Raw genomic sequence first — 14,245 nt, forward strand, 5'->3', positions numbered from 1 at the left:
CACCAAAGAATTGGGGAGGAAAATAGACAGATTCCTCTGGAAGATAGCAAGAAATCTGGGACTTTTTCAAAATTTAGAGGTCACAGGCAAGTGAGGTGAGATAAGAAAATTAGAGATTTTCAAATGACGAAAATGTGGTTCTAATTTTAAAAAGACACAAAATAACTCCTGGAAACCACACCCTTGCTCCCTAGAACTGTATGACTTTCATAACAGATTTGCTTAAAATAGTATTGAACAATATTTAAACTGTCACATTGCCAACTCAAGTCTGATAGATCTGATGCCTGAAATACATTGTTTCCTGACTTAAAGAGAGAGGCCAGTAACTCCAAAATGTTCTCTTGTGGGTTTTTTAGAATACTAATTTTGGCTGATAGATAATCTCCCCAGTACAAATCTTGTAGTTCACAGCACTTGGGCAACATGTATTAAAGAAAGTTCAATAGCTTTCCTATCTATGGACTTATTCAAAGAACTTAGTGAAATACACAGACGGATCTCTTTGCTTCCCAGCAGTGGCCAACTGTGCAGTGCTTTTCACTTAGAACCATTTTTTTGAATGTAGAGACCCTTTATAGTTAATATTCTACAGAACTTACTTTAGAAAATGCTGGTCTCTTCCTTTCTTAAGACATGGTATGGATGTTCTCCTGGTGGGTTCACTTCTTACATGGCTGCAACAGCCAGGTCTGGGCCAGGTCAAAGCCAGGAGCCATGAACTCCATCTGGGAGGCAGGGGTTCAAGCCCTTGGACCATCAACAACCGCCTTCCCAGGTACATTAGCCGGGAGCTGAATTGGAAACGGAGCAGTGGGGACTTGAACCACCAAAGCACTCTAAGGCCCTTCTGCAAAATCTTGTCGTTGACCTTAAGAAGCATGAACTCTGAGACACTAGAGAAATAAATATCAGTAGAATTGTGTGACTGCAGTACCAGAGAGTACAATTCCTCTGCTGGAAGTTCTCCCACAGTGTCCTGCCCCAGATATTTCTGGAGCTTCTAAAGCCCTGGCTTTATTTCAGGAGAGGAAGCCGAGGGGATGTGCTTCCTGAACTGAGTTTGAAGGGCGGGTAGTAGTGTTACTGGGCCAGAGGAAGAGTGGGTACTTTAGGGAGGGCAAGCAGCAGTGGTCAAAATGGACAGAACTAGGAGAAGTTTAGTAGGAACTTTGAGGGCTGGGTTGTGCTTGCAGGAAATGAAGCTGGAGTGGTTGGTACTCAGGAATCAGATCACCACGGTTTTTACTTAAAGTCTTTGGAGGTTTTAATCAATGTCACGAGACTTACATTTTAGGGACAGCTGTTAGGAAGTAGAGGGGATACCAGAGGCCAATAGACCACTAAGAAAAGCTGGTATCAAAATACAGACAAAGGCTGACACCAAACCTAATGTTGAACGTAAGAAGAAGCATTTAAGAGGCATTCAGGGAGGAGTGAGCATGAATGAAAAACATGAGGATGAATGATAGTGGGAAGTGAGGGCAACAGAGACTGAGTTGTGGCCCCCAGAGTAGCTACTGGACAAGGGAGTGGAGCCCCAGCCCTGAAAAGGAAAAATACAGAAGAGCAGCAGGAAATACTGAGCAGGGGCTGGGGTTGTGATTCAGTGGGTTAAGCCTGACACTTGCAATGCTGGCATCCCATAGCCCAGGCTTTGGGACACAGTTAAGCTGCTGCTTGGGACACGCACATCTTATATTGGAATGCCTCGTTCAAGTCTCAGCTCTTCCACTTTCAATCCAGTTTCCTGCTAATGCACATCTTAGAAGGCAGCAAGTGATGGCTTAAGTACTTGGTTCCTTGCCACCCATTTGAGAGATGTGGTTTGAGTTCTGGACTCCTGGCTTTAGACTGGCCCAGCCCCAGCTGTTGCAGGGGTTTGAGGAGTTAATATGCAGATGGAAGATCTTTCTCGTTCTCTCTCCTCTTACTGTTTGTCACTTTGCCTCTCAAATAAATAAAAGTAAATACATAAAAATTTAAAGTCATTTTAAGAAGGATATAAAAACCATTAGTGATTCCTTAGGACTGGCAGGTTTGGTAAACATTTGTATTTTTTCCCTGATTATAAGAGGAATGGTTGTTCACTGGAAAGAAAGAAAAAGAAAGGAGGAAAGAAGGAAAGAAAAGAAAAGTAGAGAAAAGAAAAGGAAGGAAGAAAAAAGGGGGTGAAATCACCCTAATTCTAATACTCAGAAATAAACACTATTATTATCTTAACAAATTTTACTGCATTTAAATATATTTTCCCTAATACTTTACACAAATGTGCAATCTTACATGTGCATTTTGCATCCTGATTTTCGTGTAAAATCCTCTCATAATTTAAGCAGCCTATGTTTGTTCCTTCTTCCTTGGTCAAGGACCTTACCCAAACAAAAAAGCCAGCCCTTTCATTTGCATAATCAATTATTTCCTCTCCACTGGATCATTCCCACCAGCTTACAAACATACTGCAATATATCTCATCTTAAAACAAACAAAACTCCTCCACATGCTTCTTTCTTGCAAGAAGTACCACAAACCAATTTTATGGCTTTTTTTTTTTTAAACCCTGTACTGATAGACAAGGTCCTCTCTACTGTTTACTTTAGATGTGGGTGATTAGTAGTTTTTGATTGAGATGAGAGTGAACATTTTATAATTGGAACATGAAAAAAATTTGCTCTCATATAAGAAAAATTTCCTGCTGACTGAAATCTCCTGCAGAATAAGGCATGGCATGCTTCCCTCAACTCCTTCCCTTTCTTCTTCAGTTTTTGGAAAGAACAGGAAATTTTAACTTGGAGTTGAGATGCATTCTTATGAAATGTTTATCATCCTATCTGAAATGGTAAGCATATGTATCACTGAAGATGGTCAACAGTCCATCTCTATGGATCCATGATGTATAGAGTTTAAAAAGCTCACAGTAGAACAGTATAGTAGCAGAGGTGGCAGCTGGGACTATAATGTCTGACAGGGTCCACATTCAAATTCCACTCAGCCTCTTAACTGATAGGTGAACTCAAGCAAGTTTTTAACCTCTCTGCAAGGCTATGCTTCCTCATTTGTAAATGTGGGCTAATGTATATAATAATAGAAACTATATAATATTGTCATGAATATTGCATGAGACAACACATGTACAAGTGCTTAGCATAGTCTCGCATGCATACTACTAAAAGCCCAATTAATAACTAAGTGTTCTTAGTTATTAAATTATATTTACCTACTTTAATATTTCTCTTACCTTATATCCATTTAAGGCTTCAAAGTTTTGTTCCTCTTGCTTTTTTTTTTTTTTTTTTGATTTTTTTTAAAATTTTTTGACAGGCAGAGTGGACAGTGAGAGAGAGAGACAGAGAGAAAGGTCTTCCTTTGCCGTTGGTTCACCCTCCAATGGCCACCGCGGCCTGCGCACCGCACTGATCCGATGGCAGGAGCCAGGTACTTATCCTGGTCTCCCATGGGGTGCAGGGCCCAAGCACTTGGACCATCCTCCACTGCACTCCCTGGCCACAGCAGAGAGCTGGCCTGGAAGAGGGGCAACCGGGACAGAATCCGGCGCCCCGACCGGGACTAGAACCTGGTGTGCCTGCGCCGCAAGGTGGAGGATTAGCCTAGTGAGCCACGGCGCCGGCTCCTCTTGCTTTTTACAAGCTTAGTTACAGAACAAATACATTGGCATGGCTAATAGTTTCACATTTGCCAACAAGGTTTGCTTTGAATATCTTTTGTATTCCTTCTGCCATTCTTCCTTCAACATGATTTTGTGAGTGTAAAGTGTAAGCACCAGCTAGCAGATGAATCATAGGAAGCATTCAAAAGCATTCCTCCCCCCCCATCAACTTTCTGTGTCAATCACTGATTCAAGTGGTTTGGGTTCTTCTGTGAATCGACTTTAAATAACAACAATCACCTATTTGCCACTTAGGGGCCCTGAGGAAAACTTGAATGAAGATGTAGTATGGTGCCCTAATCATAATATATTTGCTATTTAAAGCCAAATGTAAACCCTTGTTAAGGTTGCTGTGGTTAGAAAGGCTGGAAGTGATTTACATGGCAAAATTACATTTCCACTGCCTGAGCATTCTGCAACTCCAGGTGAACAGACTGGGTGGATTTGCATTCCACACCTTAGTGGCTGTCACTTCTTGAGTCATCTTGCTTGCTCAGCAACTGAATGGTCACATTAGGCTGTAAAGGAAACCACTGGGATTATCTTGATTGCCCTGTTATTAAAAGATTTCCTACCAGGCCCAAAGCAGATAGCATTGTTATCAAGATATTCTCTAATTTATAGTCACATTTTCTGTTTCATTGGCAGAAACTCAACAAGTATGCACTAGGAGATTATTTTTCTTCTATTTTGCTTCCTTCCTTCTTTCCCTTCTCTTATGTTTATTTTATTTTAAACAGAGTACCTATAAACTTGTTCTTGGGGAGAAAAAAGTGGGACTAAGCACAATGTAGAGATTCTTGGTGGTATATCAACTCTCAGAGATCCTAAAGCACAGTCTCCTGTATTCATCACTGAATTTTTGCCGGATCTTTTATATGTGGCTTCTTTATTTGACCTGGAAGAGCATTCAGCCTTACCTTGATCTTCAGGTTGTGTTATCTAAGTGTCTTATTTGCTCTACCTGAAGAACTACATCCAGTCCTCAAATCTTACATCTTTCAAATCCTGTGCCATTTCTCTTTATCTCCTACTGGACAATGAACTGGTTCAAGGCAAGGAATGTGTCTTGTATATTCCTGTACCTCCTGCATTTTATTCATATGAGGAACCCAATAATTACTTTTGAAGCATTGAACATAAACAAATATGAATGGAGGGTGGCTGGCACTGTGACATAGAGGGGAAAGCCACCACCTGCAGTGCCAGCACCCCATATGGATGTCATTTTGAGTCCAGGCTGCTCCATTTCCCATCCAGCTCTCTGCTATGACCTGGGAAAGCAGTAGAAGATGGCCCACGTCATTGGGCCCCTGAACCCTGGAAGAAGCTCCTGGCTCCTAAATTCGGATCTGCCCAACTCCAGCTGTTGCAGCCATTTGGGGAGTAAACCAGCAGATGGAGGACCTCTCTCTCTCTCTCTCTCTCTCTCTCTCTCTCTCTCTCTGCCTACCTGTAACTCTGCTTTCAAATAAATAAATAAAGTATTTTAAAAAAATGTAAAGAAAGGAGGAATGGTCAAGGATTGTTAAGCTTACAGCTAGGGAAGTTTCCAAGCTTGATTTGCTGGCTGAGCCAGTTTGCAGAAGGTCAGTAGGTCAGCTTTGCTTAATTCAGTTGGAACTGCCAGAGATAACTGTTTTAGGATCTGGGATCTAGGGAAAATTCTATCTCCTATCATATCCTGTTCTGAATCTGTGGGAAAAACCCAAGCCCCTGTGAGAATCTAAAGAACACTTAGTTGGCTTAGCCTCTCAGAAGTCAGCAATGCCTTCTAGGAGCACATATTCTGAGAAAATCTATAGCTCATTTTCAGATGGAGCCAGTGCCCACCTTTCTTCTGAATGAGCACATACTCTACTCATTCATGCATGCTACTGGTATTTAAAAAAAATTAAGCACTTGGTGTGTAACTGTTGTTGTGTGAGCTCTCCATTTCCTTGCAAAATGGGGCTATGTGACTTCCACACTAATGATGGCCACAGTATAATACAAAGTCACCACCATGAAAAATAGCATCGTTAGGAGACTCTTTGCATCAACAAAACCAATTTATGCTGCTGAAATTGTTTTCATATAACTGCTTTGATGTGGAAGTGGTGTCATTCGTAGGATGTGCATGAAGGGAATAGATAAAGCCATACTTCATGCTCCCATCCTTAAACCACCAGCAACATACATACAAGACAGCTTCAAAAAGTTAATAGAAATCTGAATAAAAGATAAATTTACTCTAATGCAAAATTTTTTGAAATCTGTGCATATTTTTTCATTTTATGCATTTTCCATGGACATTTTAAGTTTGCCAGTATACATGAATATCAGAAATTTTTGCACCAAAATAAACTTACTTCTTAATTCTACTTGTCCATGAGCTTTTTTTTTTTAATTTATTTGACAGGTAGAGCTATAGACAGTGAGAGAGAGAGACAGAGAGAAAGGTCTTCCTTCTGTTGGTTCACTCCCCAAATGGCCGCTACAGCCGGCACGCTGCGCTAATCCGAAGCCAGGAGCCAGGTGCTTCCTCCTGGTCTCCTATGCGGATGCAGGGGCCCAAGCACTTGGGCCATCCTCCACTGCCTTCCCAGGCCACAACAGAGAGCTGGACTGGAAGAGGAGCAGCCAAGACTAGAACCGGTGCCCACATGGGATGCCGGGGCCGCAGGTGGAAGATTGACCAAGTGAGCCACGGTGCCAGCTCCCTGTCCATGAGCTTTTTAAAATACTATTTTATTTAATTTAAAAGGCAGAGAGAGAGAGAGCACCCATCTTCTGGTTCATTCCCTAGATGTCCCCAGTGCCTGGGGCCAGGCCAGGCTGAAATCAGGGTCCAATAACTTCACTCGTGTTTCCCATATAGGTATCAAGGGCTCAAGCACATGGGCCATCTTCTGCTTCTTTCTCTGATGCTTTAGTAGTCTGCTGTATCAGAAGTGGAGCACCCAAGACTCAAACTGGCTTTGCAACATGGGATACTAGCGTTAGTGTCACAGGTAGTGGTTTAACTCTCTGAACCCCAATGCCATCCCCTGCCCATGAACTTTTTGAAGTACCATTGTACACGCAATATATGACTGAATGGGTGCCTCCTCTCCAGCCCTGAAAGACATTCTGCATTCCCACGGAGTACAGAGGAAGCAGAAGATTTCAAAGATAGGTCCTGTGCCAGCCTCCTTTTCCTTCTTTGTATTTTTTTTTTCAGAAAAATTTTAGTAGATGGGAGGAGTTCATTGTGGTTGCATATTTGATTGCTTCTTTTCTAGTTTTCACATAAGAAGAGTAGAAAGAGGTGGGGATAGGGATGAGAGCTAGAGAGGGCAGCTGATATGAAAAGAAACTCCTCAAGTTTCTTCAGGCAATGTGATTTTGAGTTCAGATGTATTTTAACCCTGTTGGAAACTATGTTAGCCTAAAGGCATTGCAATTACTAGAAAAGAGCACTAGTAAGTATTTCATTATCCTGCAGGAAACTGAGCCAACTGCCACCAATAACATCTGTATTTGACTATTGACTACAGAGGGAATACTTTTGCCTGTCCCAATGTTGCTCCTAAATTCTAATCAAACACAAAACAAGGCAGATGAGTGATGCTTGCCTAATGCCACCATGAAAGTGAAGTGCAAAGAAAGTACCCATTTAGAAAGGAAGTACCTTTCTAATGGATTGCAAGGGTTACTTAAAACTGTGCAAGAATCCCAAGGAAATACAGAACAGCCCCTTATAATGTCCTGGACTATATCTTGTACCTTAACATTTAACCTTGGCATTTTTAGTTGTTTTAAACATTCCGTGTAAGAGGAAAGATCATTTTTCTTTTGTATTTCAAGGTACACAACATTCCATCTCCACTAGGATGGCTCGTGCTGTCCCTAGAGCCATATGCTCTTCTCTCAATCCTTACCCACTCCTTAAGCCCTGGCAACCACTAGTCTGTTTTGTTTCTAGAATTTTGTAATTTCATAAGTATCATAGAAATGGAATCCTGCAGTACTCAGCATATGCATTTCAGGAGATTTGCTTTTTTTTTCACTCAGCAAAATTCAGAGATCCATGCAGGCTGTGGTATTTATCAATAACTTTCCTCCTTTTCTTGCTGAGTCATACTCAATGGTATGGATGCACCACCTTGCTTGAACATTTACTTGTTGAAGGACATGTGGGTTTTTCCTACCTTTTAGCTACTGCAAATGGAGCTGCTATGAACCTCCATATGCTAGTTTTTGTATGAACATAACTTCATTTCTCTGAAGTCCAGGCTCAGGAGTTCAGTTGCAGGATCATATGTTAATTATATATGAAGTTTTTAAGAAAATCGCCAGATTATCTTACAAAGAAGCTATGGCATATTGCCTTCCTACAATTAATATAGGAATAGTCCACTTTCTCTACATCCTTATCAGCATTTGGTGTTGTTACTCTTTTTGTTAAGCCAACCTGATAAAGTTGTAGTATGAAATCTCATTGTGACTTTAATTTGCATTTCACTAGTGGTTAATGATGTGTAACATCATGTGTGCTTGCTGGACATGATTATATTCTCTTGCCAAAATAGCCCTTTGTATGTTTTACTCATGTCTCAATTGGATTTCTCATCTTTATACTCTTGCCTCTGAGAACTCATTATATATTCTAGATATTAGTCTTTTATTAGATATGTGGTTTGCAGGAATTTTTTCTCAGTGTATAGTTTCTCTTTTCAACTACTTCATATGAATTATTACAGGGCAAAAGCTTTTAATTTTGACAATATCCAATTATTTTTCTAATTTTATGGATCATGCATATGTAGTTAAATCTAAGACTGTTTCATCCTAGATTTTGAAGATTGTCTCCTATTTTTTTCTAAAATTTTTATAGTGCTATGTTTTAAGTTAATGTTCCAATTCAAGTTAATTTTATATGAGGTGTGAAGTTTAAATCAAGTTCATTTTCCTGACTCTAGATGTCCAACACTATTTCTTGAAAAACTATCTTTCCATGAGGCCAGCATGTGGAGCAGCAGGCTAAGCTGCCTATTGTAACTCCAGTGTCAGTTCCAGTCCTGGCTGCCCTGCTTCTGATGTAATTCCTGACTCCTGGCTTCAACCTGTTGCCACCATCTGGGTAGTGATACAACAGACAGATGATCTCAGTCTCTTTCTTGGTTGTTCTGCCTTCCAAATAAATAAACAAACCTTTTCTTTAAAAAAAGGGGGGGGGGGCGAGTTATTTTTATCTCCATTAAAATGCTTTCACACCTTAAATAAAAGTCAACTAAGCATATGCAAGTGGAGTGATTTCTGGGTTTTCTATTCTATTCTCTCTCTCCCTCTCTCATTATTTAAAAAAAATTATTCTGAAAGTCAGAGTTACAGAAAGAGAGGATAAAGAGAGAGACACAGGAAGAGATCTACTATATGCTGATTCTCTTCGAGATGGCTGCAGCATCCAGTACTAGACTAGACCAAAGCCTGGAGCCAGAAGCTTCATCTGGGTCTCTCATGTGGGTATTAGGAACCCAAACACTTGGGTCATTTTTCCCTGCTTTTGCCCGGTCTCTATCAGTCTCTGTCTTTTAATTTGTATATTTAGATCATTTACATTTAAATTTATGTGAGAGCTTATTTGTACCATTTTATTATTTATTTATTATTTGTTTTTGCTCTCTGCTTCACATTTCACATTTCTCTGTTTTCTCTTTCCTATATTCCTCAGGGTTACTTGTACTTAGTATTCTAAATATTTTTGTGTTCAATTTGGATTTATCTGTAGCAATACCGAGCATATTTGTGTAATTTTTCAGTGATTGCTCTAGGAATTACATTATATATTCATAACTTTCAGTCTTTTTATATCAACATTTTACCAGTACAAGAGAAGTGTAGAAACTCTTGCTTTATTTTGTTTCTTTCCTCCTCCTCAGTTTTTAATATGTCTTAAGTATTTTCCCCCACATATTATAGACAGATAGATGGATCTATCTATCAATCTATCTATCCACCTATTTATCTATCTATATCTGTAGCTATATATTTATATATGGGACAGAGAGAAAAATGGATTGTCAGATAGAGAGTTCCAGTTTTCTGGTTCACTCCCCAATGCCCAAAATGATTGAGGCTGGGTTGTGCTAGAACTGGGAGCTGAGAAATGAATCCAGGTCACCTGTGTGGGTGGCTGAAATCCAACAACTTGAGCCATCACCCTGGCAACCCAGGGTCTGCATTGGCAGGAAGCTGGAGTCAGGAGCTAGAGATGGGAAATGAACCCTGGCACTACAAGATGGGAGGCAAGCCTCTGAACTGCTAGGTCAAATGCTCTCCCCTTTACAGTTTCAAATGATTAAAGAAAGCCGAGGTTTCTTGTTACTATAATATCACGTAGCCTATGCTGAAGGATAAAGATCATCAGTAATCAGTATTTCTTTAGCAGTAGGATAATAGGTGGTTTTGCTTTTCTTCTTTTTTGTCTTTTTTCCAACAATGTTTTAAAATCTATATTTGACTTCCCTAGAATGTATATTATTCTTGTAACAAAGAAACCCATGCAATGAATTAAAAATAAGCTGAGGGAAACAACATTCTATAATTTGAAGCTATATTGTATTTTTATTGATACAAATATAAATGGACAGAATTATTACCATTTTCTTTTATGTTTGAGTACTTATTCTGTAGTTCCCAAGAACTCTGAAACACATGGTGCTACACTGTGACTGAATCAAGGCTTACCATCTTGAGAGAGATCTACTCCAGCCCCTAAGAAATGTATTTCTATGAGGACAGGAGGCTCCCTTAGGGGAAGGGAGACTGACAACTTTCCTGGTATCTGCCTTCTACTTGCTAACGAAACCGGGCAAAGGTGACCAACAAAGAAGGGCGTTAACTTAAGGGGACTGTGAGTACTAATATACTCACCTTCCCATTTGCACAACACACACACACACACACACACATACACACACACACACACTCAGTCACTCAACATTATTAATAATGTGGCTAGATTCATATAGTAATACTTCAAACAACTGCACTTTACATTTATCAGACAGGAGAGCCTTTTATGTGAATTTCATAGAACAGACCTGAAGAAAGTGACTCCACTGTGGGGATTTGGTAGGAGATCCCTAGCTGGGTTTATTCCCAGTTCTTGTCTTCTCATGTAGATAGAAGTGAGCAGAAAAGCAGGATTTATTGAAAGGCAAAGAGACAACACACACTCAAATATGAGTGCGGGAAACCTCATAGGGAGAATCACCCCACCCCAGTTCGGCTGACCCTTTTGTCATGTAGGAGGAGTACTCTAATTGAATATATGAATGTGATGGAGTTTGGGTACGCTTCATTGCATGTAAAGATCTCTGGGAAGCTTTCATGGCATCTCCAAGTAGAAGTCAGCATACACATGTTTATTATTGTGACTTTTTGCAGATCAGGGGGAGCTCAAATGCATCATGGGAAAAAGTATTTCAAATTGCCCTGGAAGGGGTGGAGTTTTTAGCAGTGCAGGGCTACAGCATAGAGACTGCTGGAAGATTCTTATCTTCTTGTCCCTCACTATCTGCCTAGCCCACATTAATCTTGCTTCACCTCTGGCCCAAGTCCAGAACTCCAACACTCATGTGTTTATTTGTACATATTCACTGGCTGACTTGAATGAGGTCAGTAAAAGCCCACACCTTCAATCTGGCAGACTTACCGACTGGGACCAACCTAGAGAGACCTTATAGGCTCTCAGTCCTATGATTTATTTTTTCTTTTGAATCTCCCTGACACACATAGAAGACAGCTTTTTTTTTTTTTTTTTTTTTTACAGGCAGAGTGGACAGTGAGAGAGAGAGACAGAGACAGAGAAAAAAGTCTTTTGCCGTTGGTTCACCCTTCAATGGCCGCCGTGGCTGGTGCGCTGCATCCAGCGCACCACGCTGATCCGAAGGCAGGAGCCAGGTGCTTCTCCTGGTCTCCCATGGGGTGCAGGGCCCAAGCACTTAGGCCATCCTCCACTGCCTTCCTGGGCCACAGCAGAGAGCTGGCCTGGAAGAGGGGCAACCAGGACAGAATCTGGCGCCCCGACCGGGACTAGAACACAGGGTGCCGGCGCCGCAGGCAGAGGATTAGCCTATTGAGCCACCGCAGCGCCAGCCAAAGACAGCTTTTGATAATTGTGGTTCCATGGACTAAAACTAAGAGTCTCAAGATATTTTTAAAAGGTTAATATTTTGTTTGTGATTTTACCTACTATTTGTTGAGCATTATTTAGAGTTTTCTTCCATTTTACTGAGAAATATAAAACACAAAGGACAATGAACAGAAATACAAACCTTCTTATTGGCCCTTTTGAAAATGACAATAAAACCCTGGTTTTATAAATAAGAGCTTTACTTGTGTCCTATCATTTCTCAGAACTCACATTTACTGTGTGAGTTAACAAGTTATATTTTGAATAAGAAGTCACAAGGACCAAAAATAGTGATGCTAGTGTGTGACACTTGTCACAAATACAAAGTTTTGGGGAATGTTCTTTTTTTAATAAGCTAAAAAACAAATAAATAAACTCAGAAAAGCACAGACCTTTTATAAAAATTTTCTAGCTTAGCCTTTAAAACTTTTAATTCCTTTCTATTTTATAAAATGCCTATAAAGAAGCAAAAATTATTCTTAAATTTTCAAATGTCAGCCCTTGAGCACATTTCCATGTCCTTACATTGGAAACCAGGTCTCAGCATGGAAGATGCCTAGGGATGCTATAGACTAAAAGGGTTCTGAAAAAAGTTAATAAAGCTCTTTCTTTGTTCCTAAAAAAAAAAAGACCCACGCCTGGCAGTTCCTATAGCCATAGGGAGTAGCTCCATGCCTGAATTGCTAGTTTAGATAGCCAGCCTCCTCTGCTTTCATCTTACCTTGCTAAATTTTATAAACATGTTTATGGCAATGAAGCAGATTGACAGCAAACTTGTCAATTTAAATAGCATTTGCATGGTCCTTCTTTTTTGATTCCTTCAGCTGAGAATAACTCAATCTGCTGAAGACATTTACCAGGATCTGAAAACTTGGTTTTGTAGAACAAACTCAGACTTTACAGACAAGCACATTTGTCCCAGGTATCTAATTAGCAAGAGTGCAGCTTCACGGCTTCTAAAACATTACTATGTGCCCTGATCTGAATACCAAAATTGGAACTATTTAAAAAATGTTCATATTTCAAAGCGTTTACAAAAGGTGTTGATTTGCAGAAAAGTGTGCTCATCTTTCCTCCACTAGGAGGACCAACTAGCTGAGCAATTAGCAAATCTCTATTCCCTGGGATCTGCCCTGTGCCCCAGAGTAGAATAATCCGTGAGGATGTGGGAGAAACATTTGCTAGACTTTGGTAGATTCCCAGCAACCTCATCTCTGCGGATCCTTTGAAATCCCTTCACACCCTCTTCCTACACAGCCAGCATTCATTCACCCAGAAAATGCTGTGATTGTCATAATAGAGGGTAGGAGGAGGAGAGAATGGGGGTGGAGGGAGAGCGAGAGAGCAAGAGCAGAGCGAGAGAGAGAAAGAGAGAGCAAGAGAGAGAAGACCTGCTTATAGCAGGTACAAATGGGAGCCTTGGTTACCTAACACCATGAAGAATTCAGATGCCCCACCCCAGCCTCGACCCAGGCTGCCCATTCTTTGTGCCATCTGGGAGATTGTACCACTCGGATGCAGAAAAATCGGGTCTCATACTTCACCTATACACAATTTTCAAGTTGTGGAGCCAAAGGCAATAAGAGGGAAAAGGTAAAAGGAGTGGAGGACCATGCACAACTGGGAAGGAAGCATGTTTTCTTCCTTCCTCAGCAGGAGGCTAGAGCTGCAACCAGGGAGAAGAAATAAATCATGCTTCACAGTTGCAGTCCTGCTGATCCCATCTAACCAGGAGTGCTTATTAATTGGTGTGTTTCTTTCTTTCTTTATGCCACAGGACAGCTTTCCTGCTCGCTTTGGAGGAGTTCATTTCGTCAACCAGCCCTGGTACATTCACGCATTGTACACACTCATCAAGCCATTCCTTAAAGACAAGACCAGGAAGCGGGTAATGAAAACATACACGTCATGTAAATTCCAGAGGGACCATAATGGATGCCCTTGTCTCCCTCTCCTCCACTCCCTTCACTACCTTATCTTTTACTGTGGATTTTGGCAACCAACCCCTGAGCATTTGTATCTCAGCTGGAGTTTACAAATGGCCTGGATTTAATCAGTAATTTGGTAGAACTGGGTTATTTTCAGAGTCCCAGTGACAATCTGAAAGAAATTTTGGAGGCATCCAAATACCAGATGCCCGTTGCTCTGTAAATGTTTATGGGTGCTATTGGGGCAAACACTTCCTGTTCATAGAATTTTTTTTAAGATTTATTTTATTTATTTGAAAGAGTGGCAGAGAGACAGGGAGAGACAGATAAAGAAACAGATTTTCCATTTGGTGGTTCACTCCCCCAAATAGCTGCAACAGCTGAGGCTGGGTCAGGCTGAAGCCAAGAAGGAGCTTGGTCTCTCATGTGGGTGGCAGGGGCTCAAGTATATAGGTTATCTTCTGCTGTTTCCCAGGCACATTAGCTGGGAGC

General features: G+C 40.8%; 1 protein-coding gene across 1 annotated transcript in view; it reads left to right on the forward strand.

The window, feature by feature from the left end:
* CLVS1 (clavesin 1) overlaps window positions 1-14,245 on the forward strand; it is a 190,730-nt gene that overhangs the window by 142,486 nt on the left and 33,999 nt on the right. The window contains exon 4 of the mRNA XM_051843797.3: window positions 13,603-13,713. Within this exon, the coding sequence (XP_051699757.1) occupies window positions 13,603-13,713 (111 nt within the window). The remainder of the gene's footprint in view (window positions 1-13,602; window positions 13,714-14,245) is intronic.

The sequence above is a fragment of the Oryctolagus cuniculus genome, chromosome 6 (assembly GCF_051225735.1).
Source record: "Oryctolagus cuniculus isolate XC-2025 breed Fujian yellow rabbit chromosome 6, ASM5122573v1, whole genome shotgun sequence".
NCBI lineage: Eukaryota > Metazoa > Chordata > Mammalia > Lagomorpha > Leporidae > Oryctolagus > Oryctolagus cuniculus.